General features: G+C 43.7%; 1 protein-coding gene across 3 annotated transcripts in view; it reads right to left on the reverse strand.

Annotated features, from left to right (window-relative positions):
- LOC128876009 (fat-like cadherin-related tumor suppressor homolog) overlaps positions 1-18,155 on the reverse strand; it is a 506,666-nt gene that overhangs the window by 312,646 nt on the left and 175,865 nt on the right. For all 3 annotated transcript variants that reach the window (XM_054122090.1, XM_054122088.1, XM_054122089.1), the window contains exons 2-3: positions 12,423-13,317; positions 8,473-11,186 (exon numbers count right to left, since the gene is read on the reverse strand). In XM_054122090.1, the coding sequence (XP_053978065.1) occupies positions 8,473-11,186; positions 12,423-13,201 (3,493 nt within the window). In that variant the 5' untranslated portion in view covers positions 13,202-13,317. The remainder of the gene's footprint in view (positions 1-8,472; positions 11,187-12,422; positions 13,318-18,155) is intronic.

Consider the following 18,155-nt stretch of genomic DNA (forward strand, 5'->3'; position numbering starts at 1 on the left):
CGCGACAGGAAAATGATCAGACTGAATTAAACTTGTCAACGTGAATGTTGGCTTGCCCAGAGATGGGCAAGGTTATTCGAATACTGAATATGGAATAAATTTAATTTCAAATGGATTGAATACAAATGTTTGAAACTTTAACAGCCAAACAAAACATATTTTCTGTCTCATTGATGCAGTGTATAAATGAGGTAAATAAATTTAATTATTCAAATAAACAATTTCACATTGGGTCAACATTAACCTCGTCACGCTTCACCCTCTATTATTGAGCCATCTTCTGTTCGACGATCAACGAGTGGCTAGACGCGAGTAGGACGACGAGATCTAACGAATTAATTAAATCCCACGAAGTAATTATCGAACTCGTTGATATGTCAGCGAGCATGGCATGCCGCGACGATGGCGACGAGGGGTTGGGATGTCCCTGTGGCACGCAAAGGATCGGACAGAGACGGTCTCGCCCCCGTCGACGCGGCAAAAATCCAATTTAACCGACGAGTACCGTATGAGTCTGGTGTATTCGCAGCGGCTCGTGAATTATACCAACGCATAACGATCGCCCGAGCCCGTTCTAAATTACCTCTATCGACAAACGCGATGTTTTTATACCCCTCGAAAGTCGTTTCGACTGGTCCCCTCCTATCGTCGGTGTTTTGCAATATCGGGTGATAATATCGATCCCGCGGCGAAGATGAACGGCTTACGCAACGGCTGATCTTTTATTTACATAGCTGTTTTCCCGCCTCCTTTCCTAGGCGTTGAGATCGTTGCATTTTCGATGAGAAGACTTCATTCGCGCGGAGTCGCGGAGGACGCGAAGAAATTAATGAGACTGGCGAGAGTGGAGGGATCTCGGATTTCAATCGAAATCTTTGCTTTATGAATGTAAATAGAACGAATGTAATTGGTGTGTTTCGAGTCTCTCTTTCTGTGACTGTGTTCGACTCGTAGTTTTATATTAATATGTATTCCACTTGCCAAGGATATCGGGTATCAAAAAGAACTGTGTGACAGAAATGAAACGTTTGTTTTTTCAAAAAGTTGTTAAAGCTTTAGTTTTCGATGAGATTGAATGTAGTTCGCGTTGGAAGTAAGACGATCTCATCGCTTTGTCTTACGATTAGTAAAAAGTGTGATTCACTAGAAATAGGAATCTTTAGTAATTTCGGTATTTGAAATAATAGGTACACCTCCGCTCAGAAGTATGTGGACACTTCCTTAATAGAAATAAATATCTAATAAAAGTTGCGAATCTATTAATATCAATTATGTCATTTATGTTTCAATATGTGTATGTTCCATTAGAAAATATATTTTATTAATAATTTTTTTAATATCGCATTTGTAATAATAACAAAACTATAGAGATAATTAGATAATGATAACATTTCTTTTACCAAACTTGGATACTATTAATTTCTTCATTACATCCGAAGTAATATTATCTCATTTATTTTGTAATATTTATGCCATAAATGTTTTTGATATATTGGATTCTTTCTAAACTTTTTTATTTGAATATATTATTTATTCATTGAAGGTAGTAAGTGTCGTCATATTTATGAACGATGGTGTAAGATAAAAGTCTAGCTTGTCTATGTATTAATCCTAGCATCAACTTTGTATACGCTGTAGGAACGTTAAGTGCCCCGCCTGTTTTCTCAAAGTGAGTAGCGTAAGTCTACGGCTAAAAATACTGTTAAGAGGGACCAGTAGCTGGGATTAAAAAGTCTACGATTAGGCTCCTGATGGACAAAGTGAAAACACGAGGTCGCGACTGGTCGTATCGAAACGATCCTCTCTTCGCTTCTTTCGCCTTACGTTCCAGCAGCTTTGTCCCCGGAAATTCTTCGGATGCTCGCCGTAATGGATCACCAGGGTCTTATCGCGGTAAGTCTTGGGGAATCGTGGCGAACCTTTCGGTTCTGAGACGGTAAACTCGCCACTGTCCAAGAAAAAGAGAACGAGCCACCGCAGCTCCCCTGGATGCCGGGGTAAAAGGCAGAGAGGTCAACCATTTCCGGATACCGAGGCATCTCCTTTAATCCCTTCGTTGTTTAGCCCATACGATGTACGCGCAAGGCGAAAAGTATCAAACTGGTTTGTCGTGCTGGCCAAACTGTTTACACTGCAGACTTTGCCGAGGTTTAATTGAGTTTAAAACCAGATTTACATGTAGAATGTGCCATGATTCAATCATCGTGGCCAAATAACGGCAACAATAACATTCCAAGCGTTCTTCGGAATATGAACGTACGTGGACCGTACACGCGATGCTTTATTAATGGACTAAAGCTCGCCGCGACACCCGCGGGAGGCAAAGTGGACAGCGTTAGCTCGTTTACTGGAAAACATGTTGGTCCGTGGCCCGCAACCCTATGTCATCGTGTAGCAAACTAGGTACGGCAGTTTTCTAGGGTGATCAGAGTTTAACTACGTTTTCCTCGCGGTAGCAACCAGGTGAACTGCGTCATAGCGAATTCAGTTGATCGTCCAGGAACATCGTTTGCTCCCAACGAATCGAGGAATGCTGCCGACTAACGAGCGCTCACGTACGCGTGTTCCCTTCTTCTTTTGGTACGTGCTCACTGCCATGATCGAGAACTCCGCGCGATAAATCTCTTTCACCGAATCAAACGTCGATCTGCGGGAAACTCCGATAAAACTGTTTGAAATCATTGCGAGTCCTTTGTTTTAACTCTACACTACTTAAGATTGGCAATCGAAGAAGCTCGACGTGGGTACTGCTATTTAATACTTAAAAATTCATATAAACCGAATATAATTACGTTAAGTAACCCTGTGTTCCGAAGTTACGCTATTGAATACGACACGATTCACGATTGCTGGATGAATCCCCCGAGATGGCTCCGAGAGCAAAGTGAATATGATTTTTCGTTTCTAGTCATACCGATAATATATTGAACTCCCCTCGTATGTAGTTTCGTGCACGAGAATTTCATTGGCCTGTGGTGGTTCGTGCGCGACCGATGTGCCACACAGGGTTATATCGATCTCCCGTCGAGCAAAAATAATACATTGTCAGTGGTATGCATATTCAACCGACGTAAATATTCATAAGTTGCTAGTGTATTGCCTTCGTGCTTCGAGCCCCAGCCACGGTAGCATTGTTCATAGTGTTGGTATTCTGACAGACTCGACGATTATACGGACTTGGAAGATAGTATTCGCTGTCCCACTGCGATGATTGTACGAGTTCGCGGCTTTGCCACGAATTCGTTCAACAGTTGTTTATTTCTAGCGACGATATGAAACTGGACTTCGATAGTCTCGAAGCTAGGAACTCTTAGGCCTCTGAACGACTTCAACGTGAAGTTAGGGACTCTTAGACCTATGGAAGACAATTTCCAAACATAGGATCTACCAGATGCCTTCCTTGAAAAGATTTATTAAGCAACAAATCTACTCCAAGGTAATTCTATAAATGCTTCTGATCGTAAGGTTTGCTGAGTGGGTCTTTAACAAGTCTCCTTATCGAGGACTACTAATAGTTTCTCTATCTAAGCATGCTATTGTACCAGTGCCGAAAATTTATTGATCCCCCTTATCAAAGAACCAACTTGACTAATGGAAGAGGTTCCATCTCGGTCCCATAGGTACTTTCATTGAATGATGTCGCGCTCTGATCATCCAGCTGCTTGGTCGAGGAACTAAGAGATAGAAGAGGTTCCCTCGATAGGGCAATTGAGGTCTCCCGAGTCGATTCTTTCACTTACTAAATCCTAGTAAACACGCTGATGGTCTTCTCGATAGTTTGATCTTCTATCACAAAATGATAGAACCGTCCCTTAGCTTTCCAGTAATTGGTCTTCGAGGCAACTTCTCTTATGAAAATTCTCAATATGAGAAACATTGCAACGATTGTTGTTGCAATCCTCAGAAACCAGCACGCATACGATCAAACTCCGTTTTTCTGAACGATGGAGACTCGTCAAACATGATCAAGGCTCAGACGATGGTATTTTTTACCTGGTGTATCTTGTATCGCGCGAAATGTTTCAACTGGAATCGAAACGTCACGAGTCGGGATTTATGGCCACGCGCAGCGAGCCGCTCCCCATTCTAGCGAGGTGACTGGCGGTCATTAGTAAATAGATCGCGGGAGAAAAAAAAGCCCGTTCGCGATATTCATCGCTGGACCACGTCATTAGCGTCGCGTTTATATTAATTAAGCGCCGGAGGATTCCGAGGCAAGTTGACGAAGCGAGATTTTAGGAGATATTCTCGGACGGTCGCGTCAGAGTAATCCAGACCAGTCCAAGAAGCTTTCCTGACGTCTACCTCGAGAAAATAGCTTGTTTAAGCTTGGAAATTAAAACTAAGAAGATCCGGGGAGAAATCTCGACTTAGCCTCTTCACCACCGAGATCTAAGGAGAAACAATACGACAGAGTCTGTCGAATGGAGGACTTTGCGAGTCCAACTGATTCGTTTGTGGAAGTTCACCGTTCATGGACTGTCCACTTGGTTCTTGTGACTCTTAGATTAATATTTGCCAGTTTCCTTCGTCATTAATAAGCGTATGCTTCAAAATGCATCGTCTCGATTGATGTATTCACCTCGAAATAAAACTACGCGATTGCAAAGTAATCTTCATATCCGCAAACGAGGATAACGTCAATATCATGTTGTACGACACCGACAATTTGTCTAGCATGCGTCTGCATCGATATAAACTCCTACCGAAGATGCAGTGACGTGACTGGCCAAGCTGTCCGCTGTTGGATAGTTTTACGATACAGCAGCCCACCTAGTCGCAAGTGACTTGCAAGTTTACTGCCGGGAAACACTACGCGAGAACTAAACTTGAAGGCTGCACATCGAGGCCACTGACTCCGCGTGGTGAATTATGGATTCATGACACGGCAATCGCCGTGGAAGAGGAACGAGCGAGACACTGAAAGCGCATGTGGTTACCTAGAAATGCGAATGTTCTCGCTAATAAATTCTAGGCTAGCGTTCTAAGAAATGTCCTTTTTGTCACGGATATCGAGTCCTTCAAGAAGGTCAGGATGCAGTCCAGTCACACCTACGATTTTTTTCCTAGTCACTTTTAAGCAGAAACATCCTCACAATTCTATCCCTGTATACTTGACATCAAATAACAGTCAATCTCATAAATATTCGTACCCCCTATGTCTATTGAAAAAGTTTAACTAAATTAAATAATAGTTTTGATATTACCAAATGAATGTTTCATTATAAATATGTATATGAATAAGTTTATATATGTATACAGATGTTAAAAAAATCATTCAAAATTTATATGGTATATAGGCACATTATACTGAGTAAAAAAGCTTTAGTAAACATAGGTCAGAAGATCAACCGTTTCTGAGATATAAACATTTTTGTTTGCTAGTATCATGATTGACTTACATGCTTCCATCGCATGCGATGTTTATTTTAGTTTATTTTTTTTTTTAATTCGACAGAAATGCGAAATTTTCAAGAAATTTCGCAACTCTGTAAAAATAAAATGCCAAACGTGTGTAGAAATGGAAGGTGGACACGTGGAAAATCTTCTGTAAACATAAAAAATTCAGTAGTCAATTAAGATTATAACAAACAAAAATGTTTATATCTCAGAAATGGTTGACCTTTTAACGTATGTTTACTGAAGCTTTTTTACTCAGCACAGTGTGTCCTATATACCATACAAATATTGAATGTTTTTGTTAACACCCTGTATATTCATATATACATCAACATATTTATACAAACATACACTTGGAAACATGAAATCTACCATTTAATTTAAGCAAATTTCTTCAATAGACATAAGGGGTACGAGTAACAAATATTATTATATTAATAAGAAACGTTAATATTACTAACTGTATTTCGATCAGTCTTTCCTTTACGACATCCATTACCTCTCATAACCACTCATACCAACTTTCAAACCTCAAATGCAAGTCGATCGAGTCATAATTTCGCCAACAGTGTAAAACTGTCCTAATTATCAATCCAGGCGTACCAAAACGTTGGCACGTGCCGCGCACAATTGCTCCAAACGATGCAGTGCACGCTCGAGAATTAACTATTAAACGTAATGACGCCACGATTTCTCGAATCGTTCTAGCGGCGAAATTTAACGCGCAAACCCGAAAAATGGACCCCTCGCGAGTCCCATAATTCAATTAACCCGGCTTCGTCGGACTTAACGGGCTGCAATGCTGTATCTTCATTTTTTGAGCAGTGCCACACGACTTCGCGTCTGTCAGATATAAAATGGGCATCATGCGCATCCTTTCATTCCTCAGGTGGCATTTTTTGCTTCTCTCGTGTCGATCGATGGGAGCGGCCGGAAAGAAACTAAGCAGAGGAACAACCAAAGTGGAAAAAAGACACGTCTCGCAGACGTGCGGCTCGAGTGTCTCGGAGAATAAATTGAAACCGTTGCCACGGGTTCTCTGGCGATTTTAGAGTATTGTTACGCTTGATTCTTCTTCCACCCAAGATCGAAAGAGGTGGTTTCACGGAATAGCGAACGATTTGCTCGAAACGCGATTCTCTCGAAGTGATTTTTCGTTACCTAATCTTGCCGTTCTGTTGATTAGTCAGGTTTTACTTGCGCACGCTGGAAAAAGAACTCTGATCTTTTCTGAGAGGATTTTCGTATTGGTTGTGAAATTTATTATTTACTTTCGTTGTATTCAACGATTTTAGTCGTTTAAATGTATAGTAAAGTCTAATGGAAATGGTGACGTTCGTTTCTCTAAACTGGAAATGCGAAGACAAGGTAACGTTAGATAAAGGGGGACAAATCCACAAAGACCACGCGTTTAACCAACTCAATAATTGAAAGACATAGTTAACGCGAAGTCTACAATCCCGTGAGGTTTGTCAGGTTTGTTCTACGAGATTCTCTATTCCTCTCTCTGCAGAATACACGCAGAATGTCGAAATCAGGGAGAAATGAATTTAAATTGCACCCAAGCCGAACCTAGCCAGAAAAACTTCCCGGTGAAAAAGTTAATATGCAAATCTCGAATTCAGCAGCGTGGCGATGATCAATGCGCTCGATGGCGGTCAAAAGGCGAACCTTGAATAAACGTTTATATCGACGACGGATCTCCCCCTTTTTTAAAATTCAAATTTCTCATTAGCGGACATTCCGCGAATGAGTAATCCCCGTGGTCTCTGTGTGGTGGACGTTATTGAAACGAAGTATACAAGGAAGGCACATAGAAACCGTTCCGGCGATAGTCGATAAATGTACGGTTGAGCGCATAGGGATTGCGAGCTGTTCGATAAAAAAAGTATGTATTGACATTAATGCCGTGGTCTACATTCGCTAAAGGACGTTGATCGCGATGAAGGCAAGCTTTAAGCAAGCGAAAAGAGATCGTGTCGGTTGGATCGAGACCCCGCGATGCTGCGGCAGGATAACAGAACGTTTCATCACTGTTCTTTCTGCGCGACGGTCAAACGGTTATGAGTATCGAGTTTAATTGACAGCAGTCGATTTATGGCTCCACGGAGAACCCCGTCGCTGTAAACTGTCCGATCCCGTCCCATAACAACTTTACAACGTCGATGAATCTTCGTTACAGCCCGCGATTGTATGTAATCACATGAATGAGTCAAACATTGCCGTATCGCGCTTCGAGTCAATGTTGCATCGTTGTTTTTTTATTTTCGCACTTGATATTTCACGCGTTGGAAGACTCGATTTGTATTAGTGGGGCAGAGTAATTCACGCGTAAGCGTCCCTGACCTATACACGTTAACACGTTGAGAGTCACGTCAGTCATCAGTGAGAGACACTAACTTTTCGTTCAGGCCGCAACAGTCGCCAGTGACTGACAGTGTAAAACATAATATAAATCTAAAAAATGTACATTGTTTTAAGTAATTCCTGAACATTAATTTAATGCATTCATTTAATATTTACTTATGGAATAAAGGAAATATTTTTAATATTAAATTAATAGAACATTAATTCTATTTTATATTTTCAAAATACATGTATCAAGGTCATTAACTAATTAGAAATTATTAATTTTTCTCAATAATATGGTATTTGCGTAATAATAATGCAATGAATTATTAAAATAATGATAAATCCAAGAATATCTTTAATAGTAAAATATGGATTGAAAGGAGTTTTATAAAAATTTGAGTTTGTTCCTTATCGAATTATTGGATTCATAAATATGGAGATAAAATAGATGAATAATTACTAATATTCATTGATGCATTTACATGCCAAAATACCAGCACTTTTAAGCAGCATGCCTGAGCTGCCATGAGCTGCCTGAGCACCATTTTAAGCAGTAGGCCTGACGGGAATTTCCTTAAAAATTTACGTGGCGCTCAACGTGTTAACAAACGTGTTAATTAGATCATTTCAGGGGGGGGGGGGAAACCTAGGGGGTTGTTCCTTAGATTACTGACATCGATCAATCAGCAATCTCGCAAACAAAAAAATCAACGCACTAACCTTCGTTATCAATGGAGAAGATTCCTATCCCGTCGCCTCCACGAATAGTGTATCCAATCCTGGAGTCGCCCCCGATGGGGTCAGCATCCTTGGCGTGGACGGTGGTCACTAGCGTGCCCACGGGTTGATTCTCGAAGACACTCGCGGACACAACGAAATCGTCGAAAACCGGTGCATGGAGATTCTCGTTCACGTCGACCACTTCGATTATAACCATCGTTTCGGAGGACAGAGACGGCTCACCCCTGTCTTTGGCCACTATCGTCAACGTGTGCACTTGACGCTCCTCGAAGTCCAAGCTCTGTGTAGTCCTGATGGTGCCGGACACTTTGTCGACTTTGAAGTAGCCCTCGCTCTCCATGGCATCCGACAGGAAGTACTCGATATCGCCGCCGGCTCCTTCGTCCGGATCTGTGGCGTCCACGACGGCCACCACCGTCCACACGGGCACGTCCTCTCGTATCTTCACCGTGTAGCTGGTCAGGGCGAACGTCGGGGCATTGTCGTTCACGTCGTCCACAGTAACCCTGACCAAAGCGTCCGAGTACAACGGGGGCATGTCTGGACCTTTGCCTCCGTTATCTTGCGCCCGTATTCTCAGTTCGTAGATCTCTTGCCTCTCCCTGTCCAGTTTGCCGAAAACGCTCAGCACGCCTGTCACGGGATCCACGCGGAAATCGTTGGTCTCCGTCACCAGGGTGTAAGTGACGCGCGCGTTCTCTCCAAGATCGGCGTCGGTGGCGTTCGCTCGCCACACGTTGGTGCCGTTCAGAGCGGTCTCCGAGATTCGAAAGCTCGCCAGGGACTTCTCGAACTTCGGCGCGTTGTCGTTCACGTCGAGAATCGTGATGGGGAGCATCCTGGACGAGGACTTCTGGGGCTTTCCCAAGTCGTACACGCTGATGTTCAGGAAGTACTCGTTCTCTCGTTCTCTGTCCAGGTAACCGATCACGTTCAGATCTCCTGTATCGGGATCGACGCCGAACACGGAGTCTCTGTCACCGCTGGAGATGCAAAACACTAGTTTCCCGTTGTAGTCCAGGTCTCTGTCTTTGGCGCGTATCTTCACCAAGGTCGTCCCTATCTTCACGGATTCGTTCACTTTGATTTCATTTGGGAAATCGATGAACTCCGGGGCGTGCACGTTCTCGCCGTATCGGCTAGGCGTCAGGGTGTAGTCGTCGTCCTTCGACGGCAGGTTGTTTTTCTCAGCTGAAGCGATGGCTTCCGTGAGACGTCGCGCAACGCCGGTGTCGCGACACTCGAACGCTCCGCTCTGATCCGAGAGTATTCTTCCCTGAGCGCCCAGGTTCCTCTTGGCGTTCACCAGATGCATGTGCACCGTATTCACGTCCGCGAAGTGGGTGCCGTCCGTGGCGGTGACGTTCACGATCCTCTCGGTGGATTTGACGTCGGAGAGGTCGCAGGCCACGGTGAGCACACCACTGGCCGAGTCCAGGGCGAAGCAACCGTCTTCGTTGCCGGATACTATGCGATAGCTGATGATGTTGCCAGCGTCGAAGTCGATGGCCGACACGGTGATGATCTCCGAGCCGATCGGCACGTATCGCGGCACGTGGCCCGTGCAATCGATTCGCTCGAACTGGGGTCTGTTATCGTTCACATCCCTCACTTTTACGTGCAGCTGCATCTCCGCCTGTCGTCGGTAGGGCAGTCCCCAGTCACTGACTCGCACATGCAGCAGGTAGTCCCGCTTCATGGTCTCGTAGTCGAGCACCTGCCGGGTCCTCAGGATCCCGGAGAAGTGATCTATCTCGAACGGCACCTTCTGAATATTGTCGATGCTGTACGAGATGTAAGCGTTCTCGCCCGAGTCGCGATCTTTCGCTGTGATTTTCACCACCGAGGTGCCTGCGGGCTCGTTCTCGTCAATCCACACGTCCATGCTCGTCTGCTCGAACGTGGGATCGTTGTCGTTTGTGTCCACCACGTTGATCTTCACTTTGGCCGACGACTGCTTCCTGGTACCTGCGTTCCCTTGGTCGATGGCGGACACCGTCAACGTGTAAAACGCTTTCTTCTCGGCGTCAAGGTTAGCGGCGGTGTACAGCATGCCCGTCTCAGCGTTTACGTAAAATTCACCGCCCTCGTTACCGCCAACGATCTCCAGGAACACCAACGCGTTCCTACCCTCGTCAGCGTCCGTCACTTTCAGCCTTATCACCGGCGTGTTGATGGGAGCCGTCTCGGGGACCCTCACCTCGTATATCTCTCGACTAAACACTGGCGCGTTGTCGTTTAAGTCGGCCAGGTGGACGGGCACAAATTTGTAACTGAATCTCTGAGGCACCCCGCGATCCATCGCCCGCAGCGTCAAATTGTAACCCTGGACCGCTGTTTCCCGATCCAGCAGATGCAACACCTCGATGTTGTACTCGCCAGAGTGCGGACCACCGGCTGACCGCACTCTGAAATGACCCGCAGGATCGCCACCCACGATGTCTAGACTAGCGATTTGACCGTGGACGCCTTCGTCGTTGTCTACCACGCGGACGATCGCGTAGATGTCGGCGTTCGAATGCTCTACTATGTCGGGTAAGTGGTGCACGTAGATCTCGGGAGAGTACAGGTTTACTTGGCGCACTTTGATGGTAACTTTCGCCGTGCTGGCTCGGCTGTTGCCACCGCTGCGGAAGAGGGCACCGCGATCCTTGGCCAGCACCATCAGCTCGTGAATCGCTCGTTCGGAGTACCTGGATGAGAAAGAAACACGGTTTGGGTGTCTTTGGAGAGTCTTGATGGAAATTCGATCGTGTTATAAAGAAGTCCTTGGGGCGTAAGAGTATTGTACCAAACTCAAACCTGGACCACTCTACTTCGGAACTCATAGTATTTTGAAATTATCTGGGCCGACATTAAAAGTAATACACGTCTACAAGATTTCCCACAAAATTTATTCTTTCATATGAACTGTTTATTGCACAAATCGATTAACTCCATAAAACAAAAAGTTGAGAAATGCGATGAAATAATGTACAGTGTTTTTTAAAATTCCCTTTATAATATAAATTCAAATAAATATTGTAGAATGCATAAATACACATGTTGCATTCATTTAACGGTATATAAAATTAATAAGAAAGAATAGCCAAGAAATAATCGTCAGTAATGTTACAATTTTTATATGACTGGTGGAGTTAATCGATTTGTACAGTGAACGGATCATACAGTCAATCCCATAAATATTCGTACCCTCTACGTCTATTGAAGAAGTTTGACTACATTAAATAATAAGTTTGATAATACTAAATGAATTTTTCATCATAAATATGTATATGAATAAGCTTATACATGTATATATTTATATACAGGTTGACCCACATAACTCTTAACAACTCAATATCTCGGAAACTATATCATGGATTTTAAAGTACTTGATCTTAGGTAGTTAGAAAGGCCCCTTAGATCCATGCAATTTAAGACCAAGAACTTTAAAATCGATGGTATAGTTTCCGAGATATTGAGCTGTTAAGATTTATGTGGGCCACCCTGTATACATCAACATATTTACACAAACATACACTTGGAAACATCAAACTTACCATTTAATTTAAACAAATTTCTTCAATAGGCATAGAGGATACAAATATTTATGAGTCTGACTGTATATCACCAAGAAAATACGAGCTTTCCAAAACAATTATAGTCTGTATTTAGAGACGCAAATCTCGATGCAAGTAAGATGCTGCTACGTCGGTGAAACGCGTCGGAAAATTAGAAGCATCGTTAAGCGGGCTATTGGAGCGTTAACAGGCCGGTACGCGTCTCCTTTATGCGCCGAGATAAAATCCCAAAAAAGGATGAGGCTAAGACTCGACAAATTGCCTCGAGATCAACGCGAAGATTTCCACGTGGTCGTAAACGCTCGTCTCGAGGCACAGCGGTTAGCTCATCAAACGAAACAGGAGATTTCTATTACGTCCACCTACCTGAGCGGCCTGGTGAGCGTTATTACCCCACTGACCGGGTGAACGGCGAACTGATCGGTCTCCTCGGCGAAGCTGTAATAAATCTCGCCGTTCCTCCCTAGATCGGCGTCCTCGGCTATTACCCTGAGAATGCTGCGGTGGAGAGGCGTGTCCTCCGTTATGGTTGCCTCGTACTCGGTCGGATAGAACAGTGGGTTCAGATCGTTCGTGTCCAGGACCGTCACGACGACCGTCGTGTCCGCCTCCATGGTCACTCTGTTTTTACCCTCCCCCTTGGTCGCGGTGGCGCGCACTTCGAGCACGTAACGATCTTTTCGCTCGCGGTTCAACACGTCCACATTCCCGGTTCGAGTCCGAATCAGAAGGAAACAAAAATCGCCGACGGTTCGTTCCTCGGCTTTGAAGAATTTATCGCGATCACCGCTTACTATACGGAACCTGACGTCCAGATTATTGTCCAGCGACGTCAACTTCACGCCCATCCTCTCGTCGGGGACTACATACGTCTTCCCGATCGAGTTCTCCGGAATCGAGACATTGTACAGCGGATGGGTGAACAGAAACTCGCGATCACGTTGATCGTCGACGTCTTCGGTAAACGACGCCGACGTGGACGCCGGGACGGCCGGGAAAAAGGATTTGGTGACCGAGTTGCCGGCCGACGAGGAGAACGTGGTTGATGCGAACGTGTCGGAAGACGGGGAACCTGCTGTGGCCGCGAACAGCCACAGCCACAACCATGGCCAGGCGAGCAGCACGCGCTGCTTCATCCTCTTCATCGTGTCGCTAGCTCATCGTCAGTCGATTTTGCGAGTTAAATCCGTCGCTTCCTCCGGTAGAACGACGGGACTCCGTTGTTGCCTTCCCGTACGAGTTGCCCTCGTGAAATCGACAGCTGAGAACAGAATAGAGATTGATTAGTATCTATGTATGACCAGAATGCAAGAAATTATTTATATCTAAATATCTGAATGATATTAATTTTAGATTACGCCTTAGACAGTATAAGCACTCGAACTGTCGTCGATACCAGAAGACGGCTTGTTTATTGGGGTACCTGCGTGTGAATTGGCCGCACCGAGCCCAGAGTCATGGGTAACCAGGAAAAGCTCGATAGTTCGACTTTGCATGGTGCCGTTACCAACGAAAAATATACTCTTCCGTCACTCTTCCACACATCGTGCAGTTCAATTTTCTAACCTACGACCATCTTTGCCTCCTTAAATACTGTCACTAACAACAGCGAGTTAGGAAGTGTCTTATTTGAAGAGCCTTTATCAAACTCTGCAGTGAGATCCACTTTCTAGTGCCTGAATTGTTACTAAATTCCAACGTTTGAAGTAAATTCTCCTCCCCATGGGAACTGTTTGAGCCATTAATTCAACAACGAGATGGTGGATATTTCTCACCGCAAAGTTTGATCGAAAGGTTCTCATTATAAGAGACACTTTTCAACTAAAGGGCCTTGTGGATGAAGCCTCCAGCGGATCCAGGACTTGACTCATCTTTGTTTGTATTTTGAGGAAGTTTCGATGGCAGATAGCCAGACGCTATTTCGCTTTCTAAATGTTTACTACTGGTTCAAGAGCTGCACAAGCCTTTCACGTAAGCCACTTATCCGCAGACGCTGAACGATGGCTGGCAACTACCAGGCACGTAGTTATCAGGTTTCAGATGACACCGCCCGTTCAGGAAACGTAGGAGTTTGAAAGGATTGTAGGCTGATAAAGAATTGGGTCTTTGATCCAACAGGATCTGGTAACTATGGCGAAATTAGGTAGAAAGATATCTTCTGGTAAGAGGGTTATAAGAACCAAGGTAACCACGTTACATTAAAGTCGTGGAATTCTAAAGTCATGATAGTTCCTTCGAATAATAAACACTGTATCAAATAGGAGTCAGACGCGGTTCTCTCAGCCAATAGGATCGATTCGGAAAAGCTGGATGAAGTGGAAGCCACAGCGCTAAATCCGGGTCATCCTTGACGACAGCCATCGACTTCCGCTCGATCGAGCATGATGAGTAGACGGTTTACCCGAAGGGTTAAGGAAGGGCTATTGACAGCGAGGGCCCAGGCTCCTTCGACGCGTCGACTGGGTCTACACGCTCGATCGATGAACGTGTTGTGCAATAGAAGTCGTCTCGCTCGTGTCGAGTTGCTAACGATAGTTCTCCGGAAGTAACCACTATTTGAGACGAACTGAATTCGATTGCATGCTTCGCACTTGGCTGAGCTTTCACGATCAATCCCGTTCTCGATTTTTATCCAACACTTTACGGCAAATTAAAAAGAGCATGGAATATTTCTGTGATTTACTTTTGATAAAACTGGAATAATTGCTTGCTCGAATGTGAGACATGCTGAGACTACACTAACCCTTTGCGATATATCGAATACGTTCAAATGGTATATTTTAAATAAAGTACACATGATTGTAATTACACATAATTCAAGGTGCCAACAACGCCACGTTGACAGGTATACTTCATTATTAAAACCAAAACCGTGAAGCCTCTTTTAGTAAATCTTTTACTTCATACTCTTTCTACATAACGCTTGTTCATATATTTTTCTCAAAATGTCTGTATATATCGTGTATGTACCTTGTAATTGCAATAAGAGAACTTCAAGGAAACGCAGTTTTAAAAATTAGCTCTAGCATAAATTTATTATATGTAACCACTAACAAAATTTGGTAGATTTACGATGTCCCTCCATAGGGGACATCCGAGTGCAAAGGGATTTACTAAACCATCATATAGTGAAATCAATGAACCCTAGAGTCGCCAAATTAGAATTACTGGATGATTACGTGCCTACATTATCGCATATCATTCTCTTAGGGTGTTAGGATTGGATCAGATATACCTACGGATGATTTAGTTTGAAAAAATCGATTATTTTCAACTCTCCAAGCGAGGAATTAATGCGCCAGGGAAATTTTTATTGACTGGTAATTCTTCGCGCACCGCAGAGCCGATCAAATTTATTAAATTTGATGCTCGCAGGATAATTGATTCGTATCGGGAACGCATCCAGGACGAAAATTGTTTAACGCGTGGAAAATAACATTTCAATTTTCCAGCGATATCCGTGTCTATCGAACACGATGGGAAGTAAATCTGTTGCGCAGCCTATACGCGATCAGCGTTAAATTGCGCGTGAACGAACTCTCGCAGCAGGACTTTTTGCTTCGGTTATCATCATTGTTTTATGTTTCGGTGTCGGGGAACTCGGTTATCTTCGACGAGACAATAGGATTCCGCGGACCATTAAAAGTTCGTATCGGTAAATTAGTCGCAAGAGAATTGCAGGAGTTTACTTTCTGTATGCTGTATTCAAAAATACTTAATGAAACTATAAAATGAAATATACCATAATAACAATGACGCCTTTAATACACAATACATTAACAGAATCGTCGATTTTAACCCTTATAATGTCGAACAACGACATATCGTTGTTGGCAACACTTGCGAAAAGAGCCGACGACGATATATCGTCATGCATACGATGGTACCTATACGCGTTACAAGGAACCTCTGTCTGAAATTGAATTTATATAATTTTTGTGGAATTTTAATATATTAACTAACTTTTTATAAACAATAAATACATACATGTCCTCGAGTATCTCTAGAATACATAGATACAACGCAAAAACAATAGCTATTTGAATAATTTATATAATTAATAAGAAAAAAGGAAAAGTCCACAGAAATATGAAGGAGATGTACAAATTCATAGTTTATACAAAATTAGTTAATGTATTTCAATTTTACGAAGTTATGCTCGGAATTGGTTAGTGTATACGAATACTTTCTACTAATCAATTTAGCGTTAATTTATCCTCCCATTATTTCATAATATGTTTCCTTTGGAATTTGATAAATATCATTGATACTTTTATATTTATATTTTTTTTCTAAATTACATCAACTCGGTTTGGTATTCTTCGCTTGCGTACAATTCTTTTGCTTGGGACTAAAAGGGTTAAAAGACACCGCATTATACCGGTAGAACTGCGGTCTGAGTCAGCGTCAGGGCAAACAAAGTTCAGCAGTCGAAGAAGCCTGGAGTGCAACATAAAGAGTTCACAGTAATGATTTGCAATTCAGAGAGTCGGAATCTACAGCAATTTCAGCAACATTTACTTCCTGACGTTCCTACGCTTTCGTTGTGCAAACAATAATTTTAACTGCCACATCTCCAACCCGGTGTATGTAATTTACTGTCGGAGGGATTCGTTCAACAGTCCGCGAGGTTAAGTGGCGCAGGACACGCGAGTCTACTTTGCCTGTTTGAATTCGTAGCCGGAGCGCGTTGCCACGGCTTTTCCATCGATCGATGAGTCGATACCGAATCCAGGAAGAACCTCCGTCTACCGCGGACACATCGATTCTCGCCCGTCGAGCGACGGAAACGCCACCGAGGAACTTCAGTTTGGAGAGCACCGATCGAGAGGGTAGACGTGGACGCTCGAAGATAGGCAAAATCGCGATTCGCGTTATCGAATCCTGTGTTTCGTGCTGTTATCGGACTGTCCCACTGAAACTGTCACGGTCGAAATGATCGCTGGTCCAGCTGGATCTACGGTGAACCGCGCCCCGACACTTGCGCAATCATTGCCACGATCGAGTAATGCCGCTGCGTTTCGCTAGAGCCTCCCACTTCGAAATTCGGAGCCAGTGACAGTGAGAACGATCAGCTAATCTTCTTAGAAATGAAAAGCTGCGGATTACGTGGTCCGATCTGCTAAATCCTTGATTTAATTACTTATCTCGAGCAAAGCAAAGGACATCCATTAAAGATTTTACACGTCCTTTAATCTGTTAGTGAATATTTCTGGATGAATTATTACTCGACAGAGAAATCAATGAAGTCAGCTCAGATGAAGCAGCGATGAAATTAAATGATGTTATGTAGAACATCCTGGGTTGATTAGGTTTCCAGTTGGAGTACAGTAACAATCAGGAGAAAGTCAATATTTTAATATCTAGTAATTGGACCAACAAAATATTAATGTCTGGCAATAGTTAAATTAATTATTAATAATACTTTTTATTTAAACAATGATGAGGAATATGATTTCATTGTGATATTAATGTTTCACGAATTATTTTCTCGATGGATTCAACGAGCCTTTGAATCGAGCGTCACAGGGTTGTTGTTCGCCCTTTCCCTTCTCTACTTCGAGAGGCACAAGCGAGCCGTGACCCTCGACCGACACAGGTACACGAGCTCATTCTTCGACGATCCTTCGGCCGATATGGATCCCGCGATTGCGCGTCCGGAAAAATTCTCGCGTCCCTCCTATTTGTAGTTTCCCTTAGTTACTGTAGCTTGGTATTGGTTGTGGGTATCTTAGTTTGGTTTGGTTAGTTTTAAGGCATGCGTGTACGAATGTCTGTCCTCTACCAAATAATTCTTAATTATTTGTTCAATTCTTTTGCTTGTTCGTAAATCCATATTGGACTCGCAACTTCGTTCTCCACTTCGGTCACTATTACTTCATGTGATAAGTGAAGTGACCAACTGTGTAACTGGACAGAAACGTCGGTTGCCGTCCTCCTAGTGGATCTGTATTCGAGAGGAAGACAATCGGCACCTACGGATCGGTTCTCTACTCCCTGTATCCCAACTGGTGCAGTCCTAGGCTCCCAGCGCAGTGCAGTAAGTCCAAAGCGCAGTGAGGCGGGTGCAAGTCGGGTCCTATCGTGGCTCCTAGTTGG

The sequence above is a fragment of the Hylaeus volcanicus genome, chromosome 4, assembly GCF_026283585.1.
Source record: "Hylaeus volcanicus isolate JK05 chromosome 4, UHH_iyHylVolc1.0_haploid, whole genome shotgun sequence".
Taxonomy (NCBI): domain Eukaryota; kingdom Metazoa; phylum Arthropoda; class Insecta; order Hymenoptera; family Colletidae; genus Hylaeus; species Hylaeus volcanicus.